The 17,032-nt window shown below is 44.9% G+C and overlaps 9 protein-coding genes across 9 annotated transcripts; 6 read left to right on the top strand and 3 right to left on the bottom strand.

Moving 5' to 3' along the window:
* Positions 1–635: 635 nt before the first annotated feature.
* F4813DRAFT_400186 (cytochrome P450 51A) lies at positions 636–2,315 on the top strand. The gene has a single exon (XM_049248241.1). It carries the CDS (start codon positions 654–656, stop codon positions 2,196–2,198), a length of 1,545 nt encoding a protein of 514 aa, XP_049103046.1. The 5' UTR covers positions 636–653; the 3' UTR covers positions 2,199–2,315.
* Positions 2,316–2,498: 183 nt separating this feature from the next.
* Positions 2,499–4,406, top strand: F4813DRAFT_349454 (carbohydrate esterase family 1 protein). The gene is made up of 2 exons (XM_049242179.1): positions 2,499–4,100; positions 4,161–4,406. The coding sequence occupies exon 1, from the start codon at positions 2,839–2,841 to the stop codon at positions 3,799–3,801; it is 963 nt and encodes a 320-aa protein (XP_049103044.1). The 5' UTR covers positions 2,499–2,838; the 3' UTR covers positions 3,802–4,100; positions 4,161–4,406.
* F4813DRAFT_386485 (uncharacterized protein) lies at positions 3,955–4,305 on the bottom strand (the record flags this gene model as incomplete). The annotated part of the gene is made up of 2 exons (XM_049246423.1): positions 3,955–4,100; positions 4,161–4,305. 2 exons carry the CDS (start codon positions 4,303–4,305, stop codon positions 3,955–3,957), a joined length of 291 nt encoding a protein of 96 aa, XP_049103045.1.
* A 1,136-nt stretch (positions 4,407–5,542) lies between the features above and the next one.
* Positions 5,543–6,566, top strand: F4813DRAFT_379158 (NAD(P)-binding protein; the record flags this gene model as incomplete). Its single annotated transcript, XM_049245415.1, has 3 exons — positions 5,543–5,585; positions 5,644–6,330; positions 6,394–6,566. The coding sequence occupies 3 exons, from the start codon at positions 5,543–5,545 to the stop codon at positions 6,564–6,566; spliced, it is 903 nt and encodes a 300-aa protein (XP_049103043.1).
* Positions 6,567–7,092: 526 nt separating this feature from the next.
* On the top strand, positions 7,093–9,245 carry F4813DRAFT_349447 (PLC-like phosphodiesterase). Its single transcript, XM_049242178.1, has one exon. The coding sequence runs from the start codon at positions 7,200–7,202 to the stop codon at positions 8,949–8,951; it is 1,752 nt and encodes a 583-aa protein (XP_049103042.1). The 5' UTR covers positions 7,093–7,199; the 3' UTR covers positions 8,952–9,245.
* Positions 9,246–9,761: 516 nt separating this feature from the next.
* On the bottom strand, positions 9,762–10,946 carry F4813DRAFT_386482 (uncharacterized protein; the record flags this gene model as incomplete). Its single annotated transcript, XM_049246422.1, has 3 exons — positions 9,762–9,854; positions 9,977–10,831; positions 10,896–10,946. The coding sequence occupies 3 exons, from the start codon at positions 10,944–10,946 to the stop codon at positions 9,762–9,764; spliced, it is 999 nt and encodes a 332-aa protein (XP_049103041.1).
* Positions 10,947–11,571: 625 nt separating this feature from the next.
* F4813DRAFT_349445 (BCS1 N terminal-domain-containing protein) lies at positions 11,572–13,564 on the bottom strand. The gene has a single exon (XM_049242177.1). The coding sequence runs from the start codon at positions 13,535–13,537 to the stop codon at positions 12,182–12,184; it is 1,356 nt and encodes a 451-aa protein (XP_049103040.1). The 5' UTR covers positions 13,538–13,564; the 3' UTR covers positions 11,572–12,181.
* A 481-nt stretch (positions 13,565–14,045) lies between these two features.
* Positions 14,046–14,313, top strand: F4813DRAFT_386480 (uncharacterized protein; the record flags this gene model as incomplete). Its single annotated transcript, XM_049246421.1, has 2 exons — positions 14,046–14,118; positions 14,171–14,313. 2 exons carry the CDS (start codon positions 14,046–14,048, stop codon positions 14,311–14,313), a joined length of 216 nt encoding a protein of 71 aa, XP_049103039.1.
* Positions 14,314–15,146: 833 nt separating this feature from the next.
* Positions 15,147–16,887, top strand: F4813DRAFT_274094 (DnaJ-domain-containing protein). Its single transcript, XM_049240413.1, has 2 exons — positions 15,147–15,523; positions 15,571–16,887. The coding sequence occupies exons 1-2, from the start codon at positions 15,365–15,367 to the stop codon at positions 16,510–16,512; spliced, it is 1,101 nt and encodes a 366-aa protein (XP_049103038.1). The 5' UTR covers positions 15,147–15,364; the 3' UTR covers positions 16,513–16,887.
* The last annotated feature ends 145 nt before the right edge of the window (positions 16,888–17,032 follow it).

Below are 17,032 nucleotides of genomic sequence, written 5' to 3'. Positions count from 1 at the left end.
AGTATTTATTGGGTTGATCAGCCCAGTCTTTTTGTCACGGCGTGGAACCAAGAAGTACGGAAACAACTTCGTTGCTCCGCGAGGAACCTATGGCTATACATACCTAACTACCTAAGTATGTCCTTTGGTCTAGATGTCTCATCTGGAATCCTGACACTTTTGGTGAGATGAATGATTTCTAAGAGTGGTGAAAGTGTGGAAACTTTGGGAGAAGCGAAATTTGAGATCGGTGAGGGGGTGTCGTGTTGTCTCTCAACAAGATACTGCTGTAAGCAAATCAGTTTCGTATTATTCTTGATCAAGTATCTAGCACCAACTGATATTCAGAATTGGCTGCCTACAGGTAGGTAGATGCCTAGGTAGCCAATCATGTTGGGCATTTCAGATTGGTAGTTTACCCCTGGATATTCTTACTTCTAGAATTGTAGTTGTGGGTACGTACCTACTTAACGAACTCGAATACGAGAATGTCTTGGCATTATATTGCGGTTGACTTACACATACAGACATGAACGTACATAAGCTATCTACGTATCTCACAGCAAATTCAGAAGTAAGTATTTATAGAGATCAAATATCATCTTCATCTGGGCTGATTATCTTCCATTAGCAACTTCAGATACAAATACGATGAAATCAAGTTTTATTGCACCATGATAGACCTCAACTCTCCTCTACATAATGTGGCCTATGCCATTGCCACCTTGATTCTTACGATTGCCATCAACGTACTTTGGCAACTATTGCCTCGAAGAAAATCAGAACCGCCATTGGTATTTCACTGGATCCCGTTTGTCGGCAGTGCTATTTCGTATGGATTGAATCCCTTCGAATTCTTCACGAATTGTCGAAAACATCATGGCGACATTTTTACCTTCGTACTCTTTGGCAAGAAAATTACTGTCTACCTTGGAGTCGACGGTAACGAGTTTATCTTAAACGGAAAGTTACGAGACGTCAATGCCGAAGATATCTACGGCGCGCTTACTACCCCCGTGTTCGGCAAGGATATCATCTATGACTGTCCCAACGAAAAGCTGATGGAACAGAAGAAATTTGTTAAATTTGGCCTTACACAGAAGGCCCTGGAGTCATATGTACCATTAATACAACAGGAAGTTCTTGAATATATAAAAGCCTCTCCTAGTTTCAAAGGTTCGTCCGGGATAGTCGATATATCGGCCGCTATGGCAGAAATCACCCTCTTCACTGCCAGCCGCGCCCTCCAGGGAGCAGAAGTACGAAAGAAACTGACGGCTGAATTTGCCGATCTATACCACGACCTCGACCAAGGTTTCCAGCCGATTAACTTCCTCGTGCCATGGGCGCCTCTTCCGCAGAATCGGCGGCGAGACGTGGCGCATGCCAAGATGACTGAAACCTATCTGGAACTAATCAACAACCGTCGTGTCGATAAGAAGAGCAGGGAGACCAGCACCGACACCGACGGAACCGACATGATTCTTAACCTCATGAGTTCTATCTACAAAGATGGACAGATTCTTTCCGATGAGAATATTGCCCACTTGATGATTACCCTTTTGATGGCGGGACAGCACTCTTCATCGTCCTCAAGCGCGTGGATCATGCTTCGCCTAGCATCACGACCAGACATTGCTGAGGAACTATACCACGAGCAAGTAAACAATATTCACTATACCGGCCAACCGCTCCAATACTCCGACCTAAGCAAGCTTCCTCTACTACAGAATGTCGTCAAGGAAACGCTACGTATCCATTCCTCCATCCATTCTCTTATGCGCAAAGTCAAGAATCCGCTGCCAGTTCCCAATACCGAATACGTCATCACCCCCGACAAAGTCCTCCTGGCGTCGCCCATCATGACGCATCTGGACGAAGAATACTTTGCGAACCCGTTGGTGTGGGATCCGCACCGTTGGGATAATATCGTCGAGGTAGAAAACAAAGAGGACATGGTCGACTACGGATATGGCGCTATGTCAAAGGGAACAAAGAGTCCATACTTGCCCTTTGGTGCAGGTAGGCATCGGTGCATTGGGGAGAAGTTTGCGTTTCTCAACCTGGTCACGATCGTCTCTACCCTTGTTCGAAATTTCAAGTTCACGACGACTGACGGCAAGTCTTGGGTACCCCCGACAGATTACACATCGATGTTTTCGCGCCCTGTCCAGCCAGCCAGTATCCGCTGGGAGCTTCGTTTTCCCGAATCTTCCTAGAAGAGCATTGTTAGTTTGATGCCATTTTACTACATTTGAGACTAAGACATCTGGGCTTCTAGCCTACACTTATGTGGCAGATATGATGGGACAACCCTGGCAGGGGTAGGATATGGAATATATTATATATAATCAACATACTTCTCATTCTTCAATATCCGTGATTTATTATGGTTGAATAGCCACTTTTTCTGACAATAATATACCATCGTGTGGCCCCTAAATTACTATCTCAATAGACTCCGAGCATAACCCTTCTACAATTTGGCCTTTGTCGGCCATTTATTGTGATTTTAAAATGCCCACTCTTGTTAAAAAGCTCCCATTGGGTCTTTCGGTTTTCTCATTTGTTAATTCTTTTTAATGGCGTCTAGCAACAGAGCCGCATGGTGAATAACATCACCCCCTGCCCCTTATTGGTCTCCACTCTAACCCTCCGAGGTCTCGGAGCGCAATGCTCCGCAATGCTCCGCAATTCTCGGAACACCTTCAATCGTCCGATGCGTCTAGACGTCTCGATTGAAGATATGTAGCGGTGGAAGCGTGGTACGTTCCCGATTGTGGGGTTATAAATAGCTCGAATTGCCCATATCATAAATATCGATTGGGTCATGGACTCTTCTCGTCAAGGCACCGTCCCATGTTACTACGGAGCAACATGTACTCCACGTTACGGTCTGCCTTCACTTGGCTTCTAGCTGCCGCCCCTATTTTTACGCAGGGCGCTTCCCTCCAAAAAGTCACATCTGACTTTGGGCCAAACCCAAGGAATGTCGGGTTTTACATTTATGTTCCAGATAAATTGGCTGCTAGACCGCCGGTTCTCGTCAATCCTCACTGGTGTCACGGCGACGCGCAAGCTTGCTACTCCGGGTCTCAGTATTCGACTCTGGCTAGCAAGTACGGATTTATTGTCATCTATCCCGATAGCCCAAATACGGCCGATAAGTGCTGGGATGTGTCTTCCAACGAGACATTAACACACAATGCTGGAGGCGACAGCTTGGGTATTGTTAGCATGGTGCGATGGACACTCGACAAGTATAACGGCGATCCGAATCGTGTATTTATTACTGGTGTTTCCTCCGGGGCTATGATGACCAGTGTGCTACTCGGAGCATATCCCGATATTTTTGCTGCGGGATCTGCATTTGCCGGCGTGCCGTACGGATGTTTTGCCGGGAACGGGTTTGGTGTTTGGAGTGACGCTTGCGCTACAGGGAAGGTCAAGAAGACTGGCACTGAATGGGCCGCATTAGTTAAAGCAGGATATCCAGGTTATACTAGGTGGCGGCCTAGAGTTCAGATCTTCCATGGAACGAACGACGAGGTGCTTAATTATACAAATTTCCAAGAGGAGATCAAAGAATGGACTACGGTGTTCGGATTTAATGAAACTCCCACGAGCACAACGCCTGATACCCCGGTCAAGGGATGGACGAAGTATGTGTACGGTAGCAATGATTGGCTCGAGGCATACAGCGCTGCAGGGGTTTCACATAACATTCAGAACCAGGAGGCCACCGCGATGGAATGGTTCGACCTTACCTGTATAAGCGATGACTGCTTTAAATGGGGACAAGGGGGTCCAAAGGCTCGGTAGTTGAATGAGATAATGTGTTAGGTAGTTGGTCACTACCTATTTTCTCTGATTCTCGTAGTCGAACTAGACACGATAACTAATTCAAAGAGAGAAAAAGATTTTAGCCACCCCAAGCCATCTTATAATACAAGGTAATTTCGTATTTCCTCTCATCTAATTACTCCTGCCGCCTTGACCCCCGAGAGTTGACTGTACGGATCCGCCAACACTACCCTCTGTAGTAAACTGCTTTCCAACCATGCCCTCCTTATCCAAAGGACCACCGATCTTCTGCGCTGTACCGCCAATCGCTCCGTCTTCTACACAATACGGGTCAGTCTTTATATCGAAAAGTAAAAAAGCATTACATTAATCCTTACTGGTAAACTGTTTGCCAATGGAGCCCTGGGCATCGAACATCTTGGGTTTATCTTCGCCGATGCCAGCATTGGCGGGTGTCTTTACTTGTGAAGCCATTCCCGTGCCTGTCTTAGAGCCAGTGTTGGAGCTGCCATGTGATGACATTGTGTATGGGTAATTGTACAATGTAGGTACCTAAGGTAGACTTGTAAATTGAGTATGCTTAGAATTATTTACTGAACTTACATTTCAATATAGGAAGGCCTTGAGGTTGTGCCATCGATTTCCTTTAAGTACGTTTTGAGAAGATAAAGTTAACTCGGACCTTGACGCTACAACAGCAAGTCTATGAGGTCATAATTTCGTACTTCAGGATCAGCTATGTCACCACTCACGAGATTGGCTTTACCAACCCACTAACTCCATATCTACTCCCATAATCAAATAGTCTACGATTTGCACATGGTATGCAGTGTCTCTGGTTGCAGAAGTTGTAGAACTAGTATGATAAGAAACCTTAACGAGATGTCGTTGCTCTGCCTACTCAACTTTCTACTATGCTTGGCGGTAATATTGGGCCTATTGAATTGTAGATTATCCCTTACTGTAAATTAGTGAGTTCTATTCTCACATCTCGCTAAGATCTTTATGATTTTCTACCCTAAGAAAGTTCTCAAAATTATTAAAAGAGCAGTAGCGAGATCTTACGTTATTAACCTAGGTGATGTAAAAGTTCTTAAATGATACCTGGTCTGCATAGATGGGGCAATATATCCTGGTAGAGCATGATTTATCGTTAAAAGCATGCTGGAAATAGTCCACTCTCAGCTTCGTATTAAAAAGAGGGGATGAATAAGTCATGTTCAATAGTCCTACTCAATAACTCAGTATACTATCTAACGCCTTAAATCCGTGGTCAATATTGCATTAAGGGAACTTGAAATAAGAGGTATTAACCCTGATAGACTTATCATATCTACGGGTTACTGAATTTTTGAAATCCTATGCATGATAGTTTACTATCCGGAATAGGAGACCTACTCCTTTCCATTGAGGCAATCATCTTCTCGCCTCGGTACGTAAATAAGACTGCCTATGTACCTACTATAGGAGAGACTTACGAAGCTTACGACGGTATTTCCTAATGTGTACTTCGACACCATCACTTTCGCTTTATCGCGCTGATCTATTGGTAGTCTTCCAAATGTTGTATCGGAATCTAATAAACTGGTCGGTTATACAAATTAAACCCCGATAGTAATCGCCGGTACAAGAAGCTTGATTTCAAAGCAATCGAAGTAGTATATCTAGACTGTTAGGATCTTTCTAGATTGGGCCACAAGTTAACTTACTTTCTCAACTTTACGTTCTCGACCTAATATTAACGTATTTAATTAAAATCATGCCTCCCCCGAAGGGTACTCCCAACCCTCTAGAGGGTCCAGGTACGTTGAGAGATCATCCTACGCGCGAGCCTATTTCGGGTGCTAAGTGCACGCTTAGGTGACTATGATGTGACCTCCGTGGTGCACAACGACACATATCCCGCGATTGATTCTGCCAAGGCAAACTTGAGCGGTAAGGCCGTCCTTATCACCGGTGCTTCCAAAGGCTTGGGTAGAGCGATCTCTGTCTCGTTTGCCAAGGCCGGCGCGTCGATGATCGCAATTGGGGCCAGGTCCGATCTTTCAACTACAGTCAACGAGATTAAAGCAGCGGCCGAGAAGGTCGGAAAACCGGAACCGGCAATCTTAGCTCTCAAGCTTGATGTAGCTGATCCCAAGAGCGTCGATGATGCGGCAGCCCAAGTTAAGGAGAGATTCGGACGCATGGATATCGTTATTAACAACGCTGGCATCTTTGATGTAGCCAAGATCCTAGATACCGACCCCGAAAAGTGGTGGAATATATGGAGAGTAAACGTCATGGGGCCATACAACACCACGCGCTCCTTTCTTCCACTGCTATTGGAAGGGAGTAACAAGACAATAGTCACATTAAGTAGCGTTGGCGCTCATTTGGTAGGGCCGGGACTCAGCGCATACCAGCCCTCTAAGCTAGCAGTGCTTCGTCTTTCCGAATTCATCTCAGCAGAGTATGGCGACAAGGGCATAGTCGCGTACTGCATTCATCCGGGAAATATTCCAACAGACATGGTTGCCGGTGTCCTGGCCCCTGAGATAAAGGGAGGTAAGTTTCAATTGCTACCAAGTGAGTGAGAAATATAAGCTGATACAACTATTCCGTTGGTAGTATTTGTCGAAACGTCGGAATTAAGCGCAGATTCTTTGGTGTATCTGACATCGGAGAGACGGGATTGGCTGGCAGGCAGATATATCAATGTTACTTGGGACCTGCCGGAATTGATGGAGAAGAAAGACGAGATCGTGAAAGGAGACAAGTTAAAAGTGCGGCTAGTAATATAAATTGCGTAGATACCTAGGTGGTACCTATTGTACTTACAGGTACCTAGATAGCGGAAATGCGGCACGGCACCGTTTCCGACATCAGATTGATATAAGTAACAACGACCAATTGTTTTTTCTCTACAGGTCACCAGGATGTCCAACACTATTTAGTGGAGATGTTACTTAAAGGAGAGAAGTATTAAAACACTCAAAATATTATAGCAAAATACAATTGTAAATATATCTCGTGATGTTTAGGTAACTTTTGCCACTTAAAATTACCTGTTTAAGCAAAGACTAAGCTAGAATATTCGAACAGGTTTGTATTTTGCCATATAAATAAAGCAGTATACTACTTATTAACTACTTCAAGTAACATCTCCACTAAATAGTATTGGACATCCTGGTGACCTGTAGACTCTAGGCAAAGTCGCAAGTCCCACCCCCTTAACCCCATAGGGCTGAGACAGGGGTTTTGCTGATCTCAGCTGGACTTGCCAATCCTCTAGGTTACCTTTTACGTAAGCTCATCATTCCTCCTAAAACAAATTAAAACAATTAACCTAACACGCGGCCCGTAGCCCTTTTATTTTATTTTATTTTGTTTTATTTCCTTTCTCCTCAGATATCAGAAAAATAACAAATTTCAAAATGACAGAGTCTCTCGTATCACGGTTCGCCAAGCTGAACACTCTATCGAAACTTTCTGGCGGGGCTTATGATGAGGATGTTGGAGAAGAAATCGACAAAACCACCATTGCGGGGGGAGGCCACGGTGCGCGACAAACGACTATTACTAAATCCCAGTTGCGAGTCAGCCATGCATTAAAGTCATTCCTCGTAAAGAACAATATATTATCCGAGGAAGAAGTTGGCCTAGAGTCGGAGCAACCTAGTACCGCACTACGAGCACTGCTTGATAAGTCGCACATCGAAGTGCCCTTCACAGTGACGGACAGATCTTATTCACTCCCGGAGTATTTTATAAGCTCTAGCCATAATACATATCTTCTAGGTCACCAGCTTATTGGCGAGTCTTCTGCTATTGCTTATGAGACCGCGCTCAACGCCGGATCTCGATGCATTGAAATTGACGCCTGGGATAATGAGGACGATAAAGATGAACCTAAGGTTACGCATGGGTACACGCTTGTTTCCCATATCCCATTCCGTACAGTATGCGAGACAATACGCAAAGTTGTTGACCGGGAAGCGACGCAGTCTAGCAACGCGGATGGATACCGGGCAGCACCAATCATGCTCTCTCTGGAGAATCATTGTAGTGCGTACGGGCAGCAGAGACTCGTTGAAATCATGAAGGAGATTTTCGGCCATCGTTTGCTGGACAAAGCTATCAGGGTAAAAGGCCACCAGGAGCAGGTGGGAGACAGCGACCCGGTCACGTTAGCGGAGCTGGGATCGAAGATAGTTCTCATTGTCGAATACCACTTACCTGAAGAAGCAGACACAAGTGAAGGTGACAGCAACCCCAACTCTGATGATGATGACGAGGTGAGACGGGCACGAGAAGCCTATCAAACCAAGAAAAAAGAATCTGCATCTACTGTAATTGTCCCAGAGCTTGCAGAGCTAGGCGTTTATGCCCAGTCCGTGAAACCGAGAGATAATTCTTGGTTTGAAGGTGTTCTGAAGGGCGGTCCCAGAAACCACTTAATCAACGTCTCAGAAAGTGGACTGGCATCACACATGCCGGCAGCGAATCAGATGATTGCACGGCACAACTCTCGGCATTTGATGCGCGTCTTTCCAAAGGGTACGCGTATCTCTTCAAAAAACCTCAAGCAAGTTCCGTTCTGGGGTGTTGGAGCACAGATCTGCGCGATGAACTGGCAGACTTTCAATGCTAGCATGCAGATTAATGAAGCCTTATTTAGCGGTACTGACGGCTACGTCCTAAAGCCCGCGGCGCTACGGGCGGGCGGTAGCATGAACCTCAACACTGGCAGAAAGAAAAGGCTAGTGCTGCACATCGCGGGAGCATCAGATATACCCCTGCTAGAAGGCCAGGAAGAAGATGATGTCAAGCCATATGTTACCTGCACGCTCGTCCACACAGATGAGTTAGATGGCAAGCATCCCAAGAGCAAGACAAGCCCATACAAACACCACAAGCTAGGATTCCTCCATAGGGGCGAGAACCCTCCACCCACCGACCCGATCTGGGATGAGACGCTCGAGTGGGAATATGAGGACAACGAACTGGTTTTCGTCCGTATTCTACTTAAGAATGACGCTAGCTTTGCAGAAAATCCCGTCTTCGCGGTCGCGGCTGTGAGACTCTTATACGTGGTTCCTGGCTGGAGCTTCATCCGTATGCTGGATTTGAAGGGCCGGGAGACCAAGTGTTCGTTGCTGGTGAAGTTTGACATAAGCGACATCTGAATATAGGAGTAGTGAACGATGTCCTAATAAGAGACTCCCGAGATGGCATGTTAGTATTGAGTAGGTCATACGCTACCACGGTAAGTATGTCAGTAGCCTCCCTACCTAGGTTAGGTACCTAAGATATTATGAAATAACAGACGGTTTATTATTAACCAATACAAATGACCGGAGCGAATTCCAGGTCCTATGTTTCTTTAGCTGTTGTAACTTAAACTAAGCCGGAGTTATCCATACCATTGTCTGTCATCTGTCATGATACGCATTATCCGTGTAACGAAACCATGTACCGAAATATATGCAGAGTGTCATTACCTTGTTCCAATTGGATTATTTTAGTTTTCTGTCTCATCTAAATGCTGCAAAGATGAAATGACATCAACTAATGACATTTGAGTAGTATGCATAATCCAGGGTGCCGATAGTGGCGTTTTCTCTTTCAAATATATCCAGATCGACCTACGTCATGGCGATCGCTCAAGACCTTACTTATACATACATGTATGCAGCATCGATTCTTATCTTTTTCGTGTACCTATTCTAGCAACGGCATCAAACTATTGGTTCCATTCTCCCCTTACGCTTGGCAGCCACAAGGTTGGTGATACAATTCCAACTGTTTACGTCATAGCCTAACATCATGCTCCTACCCCTTAACCTAGATATCTAACGTAGAAATATTAATTGGAATAAGGAAAGATTGTAGTCACAATGTATGGAAGACTTTGAATATAATACTTGAGAAATAAATGTGCAAGTACATCGATAACCCCGATTCTTACTCTAACCACCTATTGCATCAGTTCCCGATCATTGAGCCAATAGCTGCTTAGTCGTAATCAAACGCCTTGTTATCGTTTCTAAGCGGTATCCCAGCGCGATTTGATCCAGGCGCTCTATCATCTATAATTTTGGTGGTTAGTTGTCACTTCGGATAGTCGTATAGTCAAATGTCTTGGTGAAATTAGGTGGAATATTTTATTAGTGAGGGGAAAGCACCCTTAAAGAAACTCTTGAACACTTACAGTATAAATACTTTTGATCTGCAGACCCAGAAGTCCTTGGACTAATACTCTGTGCTCATCTAATGAATCCACCAAGTAGCTTCCTAGTACGAAACTAGGAACAGCTAGCTGGGCAGTACCCCCAGGAGCCGTTGTTGAAGTTAGTTGTGGATAGATACCAGAGATATCTTGACACGTCTTCCCGAGTTTCTCTATTAGAGATGTGAGAATGGCTATGTTTTCAAAGTGAACCATGCAGACCTCGCACTTTATCATATCGTTTCCATGACGAAGGGCCTCTTTATTGGTGTTGAGGGCATTGCCGAAATTGTCAATCCCTATAGCGATGTCTTCCAAATCGAAGATGACAAGGATGATTCTATGTGCGTGAAGACATTGGCGAGGATGTGTAGTTTGATCTGTGTGGCTGTTTGCAACGTATTTCCATTCCTCGCAAGATCTTGCAAACTCGAAATTGCATAAGGATTTATCTCCTATGTCTGTATTCATGTTTTGGTCCTTTATCTCAGTGTTGGGATATATCGAAGATTCAAGAACCGTATCATCCGGTTCAGTCAACCTCGGCATCGAGAAAAACATATCCGGCTCTGCAAATTGCCACACTGATGATCCTAACTGGTCCAAGTCCTGACCAGGCTCATATATGCCTTCTATGTTGCTAATGTTTGACTCTGAAGTCTCATATTGGTCTGGACCTGCTATATGGGTCAACTCCGGTATAGTGCCGACTAAGTGCTCGTCTCTTGAACCGGAAGGGTGAAGAGTAGTATCTATCGATAGAGAACCTGTATGTTTAGCTTCATAACGCTCCTCTAATATATCAGACTCATTCCGTGATGTTGATAGACAGACCACCTGCTCGTGTGGTGAGACTATTTCAAGGGGCAATCCCTTGGTACGTGAATCTTGATAGGTGCACTTTCTTGAGAATATTCGGCATCTCTCGCAACCTGTTCTCTCCTTGGTACATTTTAGTTTGCTCGCTCTACACTGATTGCAAGCTCGCCATCTGGTCGCTTTAAAAGTCATAGGGTGAAATATATACGATTTTCCCATTGGCCCTGGTCTGCTGCTCTTCGATCCAATTTTCCACTTGCTCAACATGATTATCTTCAAAATAATATTCAGTGTACCTAGGAAAAGAAACAGGTCAGGGCAATCATTAACATACCACTGCTAACAAGTGACATATGCAGCCCAATAATCCCAACTGTCTCATTATATATAACAATTCTTATGCACAGAGCAAGCCTCAAAGCTGGAACATCACCGGGCATAAAATGGCGTTCTTCAAGCCATGTCATGTCCATCTAATACATGCATTAATCATGGCGCTCTCGCAGTATCCCACCTTGGCAATAAATCGAAGAGACAACACGGGAAATAGCGCAGTTGTGCTTAAGGTAACGCCATTTAGGTGCCTACTCTCTCTTGATATACATTTATTTAATTACCTGACACAGGTAGATAATAACACCATAATAACATGACTAGATCCACGTCTAGTTTCTCATGAAATCATTCAACCTATACACTATGTTTTTAGCGAAACCCTTAATCGTATACAAACGATACAGATACGTTACAGAGATAATATCCACGCCGTTGAACTTGGTTTGTTGAAAAAGCTATGCGCCGTAAAGCTGTGGCAATTCGTTGAAAACACCGAATCCCGTAGAGCCATAGAGAACACCAATTTAACTAAACTACGCCTTAATCATCGCTTCTATAATCCCATCACTATAGTACTGAGGTGACAGCCAAAATTTTAACTACGTCAAATCCGTCTTTCTCGAGTAATTCTCGCCATTGCCTCTCACTCCTTTCCAGCTAGCCAATCTCTTACCATGCATTCCTGTAATATGAGGAGCAATATGTGATTCCCGTGCAGCTTGCAGGACGTTTCTCTAGACCCTCCTTTGGATTAAGTAATTCCCTTATTAGACCGGCCGAGATACAGTCAGAAGCCAAGTTTCGTGATCTGACAAGCGGCCTGAGAAATCAGCAGCTGTCTAAGTTGAAGCCTCGAGATAACAACAGTATGTTGTATTTATGCTTAGATACGAGACAACGGACAGCTCCCGGCATGACGAGTGACGTGATCTTAGAAAGATCATCTCCTATAAAGACATACTGGCTGTTGGGGTATCTCATGTATATTACATTAATTAGGTAGTTATTACATGTAGTATACAAACGAACTGCTTATTTCTCCGGTTCTAACTTTTGCGGAATGAGGTGTTCAGCCATGCTGATGGCGCCCTCCATGTCATTTTTGTTGAATAGGAAAAGGCCTTGGATAGCAGCCGTGCTAGTTCGAGGGAGCGACTCGCCATCTTTCGCGTCGCGAAAGAGCCCCAGGTCATCGAGTCGCTTCAGGAACCTTTCCCGATGCGTACCATCAACATCAACGTCACCATAAAATCTATCCCACATCTGAGCAGCTTGATACCTGGTTGCCTCGCCTATGCGAACCATCATATCTACCCGGCCCGGCCTAATCAGAGCTGGATCCAGAAGTTCGACATGATTGGTAGTGAGGAATGCAATTCGTTCCTCCCCCGCAGATAATCCATCCAGGGCATTCAATAATCCGGAGAACGTCACCGTCCCGCCGCTGTATCCATCTGTCTCACGCTTCCTCCGGTTGACAAATGCGGAGTCGGCATCCTCCAGCAGGAGAATAGTCCGCTCTGGAAGCTTGGTAAGAAGAAATGCGAGCTTATCATCTGTCACTCCGATCTCGCTAAGATTAACCATGGCCACGCTGAAATCCAGTTCACCGGCCAGCGCCTGAATAAACGAACTCTTGCCACTTCCCGGTGGGCCGTATAGAAGATATCCCCTACGGTATGGGATTCCGCGATCTACATACCATTGTCGTCGGGCGAGAAAATCCTTGGCATCGTTGACGATGTCTTCCTTGATACCTTGGTCCAAGATGACGCTGCCTAAAGGCCTCTTTCTCCGAGGCTCTCCAAGTGGAACCCAGTCAAAGTTTCGCACCGAATACACTACAGTCTTCCCCTCGTTTGCTTGGAGTGCAAGACCCCGAGCCTCAGTGAAAACATCTTCGAAAATGTGTCGATGCGTATATAAAGTAGTAAGTTCCACCGTCTCATGGGGCTCGCCGGTATTTGTCTTCGCTGTTGCCTGTTTCTCCCTATTTACAGCGATGTACGCATGTTTGTACTTCACAATATGACGGCCGTATCCAGGCTGTAGAAAGAAGCTGGCTTTAGTGGCGCCGTTTGGAGTAGAGCTGGTGGACGTAGTGACAGACAACTTGTTGATGCGCGTCAACTTCTTCGCAATCAAGGAAGTTTGTTCACGAGGTTGTGACAACCAGGCAAGGATCCAAGGATAAGACGGGTCTTGCCTACTAATTTCGACATTAACAAGCATACGACGTCGAATCATACCAGCTGTAGCCAATGCGCCTCGACGAGCGAACGCCAAAGCGGCGCCAAGAGACGCGAGGCCGAAGCCTCCGGCAAAAACAGGATTTTCAAGCAGCGCATTGAGGTTTAGAAGCGACTGCGCTGCTGCAGGATCCGACATGACGCTTCTGGGAAACTTAAGATGAACTTGACGACATTTTTTACTTGATGGAATCGATACGGCCTCAAATATGCTGACTAATTAAATTATGCCGTTGTTTTACCGGCTAATTTATTTTTCTCCCTTTTGAATGATATTACCTTTAAACGACTCCAACCATTGCATTTTACCAAGTACCGATGCGTTAGCGGGGCACTGTGCTCGAAGCCTCCCCCTTTATCTTCTACCTAGATACACTAATACATGTATTAAAGACTCATGACGTTACATTATGTATGCATCAACACTATTTCAACTATTTAAAAGTCTCAAGGGTAATTATGAGGTCATCAATGTTAAGGCTTTAGTATGACGACTTAGACTAATTCAGTTATAACTACCAATCGACTCCATAGCCACATACAACATTAATCTTGACTTGACTACCTGTTTCCTATAAAAGTCACAAGCATAGCTAAATTGACTATACTATTCAGCTTTCATAACATCACTATAATAATAACTCAATATGCCTTCCGGAACTGAAAACGCGAAACAACAATTCATGAGCGGTGTTGAAAAAACTAGGGCTGCTGCTGATGGTGTGTTGTTTCCCAACCTCGTATTAACGCTCAGTTACTAACACTAGTTTAGATAAGTCGAAGCAGAATAGCCTCAACACTCAGTCAACCTCAGGAGGTGACAACCCAAAGGCTGGAGGATCCTCGTTCAGTTCCATTGCCAAGGGCGACACTAATTCTTCGAACTACGTCCCTGCGAAAGGACCATCAACCTAGGATTTCTATGAGAGTAGCTTGATCCTACAATTCTGTATATAGGATAAAAATAACAATGCTGGTTAAAATAGATATGGTAGTCAAATGGACAAATGACATAGCCAAGCTAATACATGAATGCCGTATCATGCTAACCCTTTAACAGATCGTCATCATGAGAGGCGGTCTTCTAATTTCAGCAAAGAGTATTTTCTTTTCGATAACGTAGGCTTTAAAGAATGGCAAGAACATCATAACGTTTTAACTATATAGTAATGGCGATAATAAGAAAGCCTGAGGAGTTTGCTTTAAATTTAAAATGCTACTACTAATAGCTAACCTAGGTAGTCAATTAGAACTGCTCGGACGTGCTTAATATACCCAGGAAATCAAAATGATATAATTTGGCTACATCTCTAGAAGGGTGCTGGAGCTGTGCAATAAGGTATTATCACGCCATCTACAATAAGATCACGGCGTCTCTTCGAGAGCGCTGCCTGCATAAAACAGCCGTGCCATCCTTCTTCGCTCAGGTGCCAATCCTATATTATCTATCACATAAAAAACGTCCGACGCTAGGGAACATCTACCCCAAAAAGTGATCACCTCCAAATCCCACTTTCGGCTAGCTTCCATGCTTCTGCATGTTCTGACGAAGGATGAAAGTTATATAAATTCCCTTTGGCTCGAACAGCTAGTTATTATGTCCGTAGAGCTCATCATAGGCTTGTGGAAGCCGGACGGCAATGAGCTCTATGATTTGACGACATTAGCGAGCAAATATTGAGGGCCAAGCCACTAGAACAGATGTCCGAAATGAAGCAGTAATTAGCGATTCAATCAGATTGCGTGTATGTATATGTTGTAAGACGAGTTGTTCTTCACCAATGAGCTCGCGGTATCACATCTCCAAACTCTGCAGGCAGCAGCCTACAGATCAAATGTCCTTCTCCTCTACATCTTTCCAGCATTCAATTCTTGAGCTCGAAGCTTCGCCAAACTCAGAATTATCCTTGCCAGTGCCAGTCGCATTGCCATCCCGAGCACCGTCGCATTGAGATGACCCCCGATTATGGCTCCTTCAGCCGTAACAGATGACTATTATGCAGTTCTGGGCGTCGCCAGAACGGCAGATGCCGAAACCCTGAAGGTCGCTTGGAGAAGGCTGGCGAGGATTAAGCATCCGGATAAGAACCTTGGAAACCCAAATGCGACGGCCGAGTTCCAGCTGGTATATACCCTTTACTATAGTTACAAGGTCAACTAATTGTTCGATAGCTGGAGTCCGCATATTCAACCTTGTGCAATCCTACTCTACGAAGGGCATATGACCTTCAATCTATGACCACTCCTACCAGTAATGGTTCGACCACCGGAGCCAAATGTCATAATAATACCAGCACAACAAGCAACGACTCATCCGAGCAGAAGAACCGCGAAAGAGAATTGAAGCGTAGCCATTTATATAAAGAGAAGCAAAGTAAGGAATATGACATTTTCGAGGCCATGCGAAACCTCAACCGAATCCGAGGAGAGATCCAGAAGTTGGATGAAGACGCGAAGAGAGACACCGCCGAAGAGCTTAGTTGGTGGGGATATTTCTCGTTCATGATGCCAGGTTCACAACAACAGCGAGAGGAAAAATCAAGAGAACGAGACCGCCGTCGTCTAGACAGAATTGCGGCGAAACGAATCAAGGAGAAGGAGTTGAAGAGGCAGACAGACAAGGTCACACTCCTCGAGCTTCTCTCAAAGGGCACCCAAGATGAGATTGATAAGATAACACTTGAAATTAACAAATGGAAAGAAGAAAAGGCAGCGGCATGGCGAAGAGAAGCGCAGCGGCAGCAAGAAGAATATGCAAGACGCGAAAAGGCTCGTCGAGAGGAAGAAGAAGCTGAGGCGGTTAGGAGGGCCTCCGAGTGGGAGGCATGGAGACGGAAAGTAGAAGAAACCTCTCGGTTGTTTCAAGAGCGTCAGCGCACTCAAAGAAAAAAGGATGAAGCAGCATCCTGCACCCATAGGGGCTGGTGGAAAAAGGTCGACGGCCCTCATCTCTGTTCGAACTGCTCAACAAGGACAAATCGATTCGCCCTCCAATGCCCACAATGCGGAAAGACTGCTTGCGCATCTTGTCGAAAGGCTATCCAGGCGGCTGGCCAGACAGACAAAATACCTAGACCTAAAGTTGAAACTTCGTATGAAACTTGGTATGATTAACGGGATAAATAGGCAATGTTGGTGGTTTTTATTCGCCAACACCATTGTAATGGGTTCTAAGGCATAGATTTGAAATATCACTATTATCACATTTTTGTATATCACCTTCTCCATGCTAATTTCATGGCTCCCATCGCCGATCCGCCCGCTCCTCCCCCTAAACTTGTTTATAGAATGACGGGCCATTAGCACCAAGTCTCTCTCGGAGCTGTAAAAACCAACTTTTGGTGAGGAATGCAACCTCACATGTCCAAGGAGGCGTAACTAAGCCTTCAGGAAATTCCTGGATCAGATCTCGAGGAGAGTCCCTTGAAATCTCTCTTACGAATATCTTAGTGATATTGACTTGTATCGACCCCAGCTTATTGTTACCCTTTAAATCAAAAAAACTTAATACGTACCGATTTATAAAGTTATATAAGTATAATACTTTAAATTATCCTGTTTTTGTCACGGTTACGAGTCACGGCTTCAGCCTTTGTGTATATACGAAGCTGCAAGGTCCTGATTTTCTGGGTTC

The sequence above is a fragment of the Daldinia decipiens genome, assembly GCF_022478715.1.
Source record: "Daldinia decipiens strain CBS 113046 unplaced genomic scaffold F4813scaffold_5, whole genome shotgun sequence".
Taxonomy (NCBI): domain Eukaryota; kingdom Fungi; phylum Ascomycota; class Sordariomycetes; order Xylariales; family Hypoxylaceae; genus Daldinia; species Daldinia decipiens.
Note: the sequence above shows the minus strand (reverse complement) of the source record. Positions and strands in the feature narration are given on the sequence as shown.

Coding starts and splice junctions, on each gene's coding strand:
- F4813DRAFT_400186 (XM_049248241.1), top strand. CDS start 654: ATGATAGACCTCAACTCTCCTCTACATAATGTGGCCTATGCCATTGCC.
- F4813DRAFT_349454 (XM_049242179.1), top strand. CDS start 2,839: ATGTTACTACGGAGCAACATGTACTCCACGTTACGGTCTGCCTTCACT.
- F4813DRAFT_349447 (XM_049242178.1), top strand. CDS start 7,200: ATGACAGAGTCTCTCGTATCACGGTTCGCCAAGCTGAACACTCTATCG.
- F4813DRAFT_349445 (XM_049242177.1), bottom strand. CDS start 13,537: ATGTCGGATCCTGCAGCAGCGCAGTCGCTTCTAAACCTCAATGCGCTG.
- F4813DRAFT_274094 (XM_049240413.1), top strand. CDS start 15,365: ATGGCTCCTTCAGCCGTAACAGATGACTATTATGCAGTTCTGGGCGTC. Junction 15,524..15,570: donor CGACGGCCGAGTTCCAGCTG/GTATATACCCTT, acceptor ATTGTTCGATAG/CTGGAGTCCGCATATTCAAC.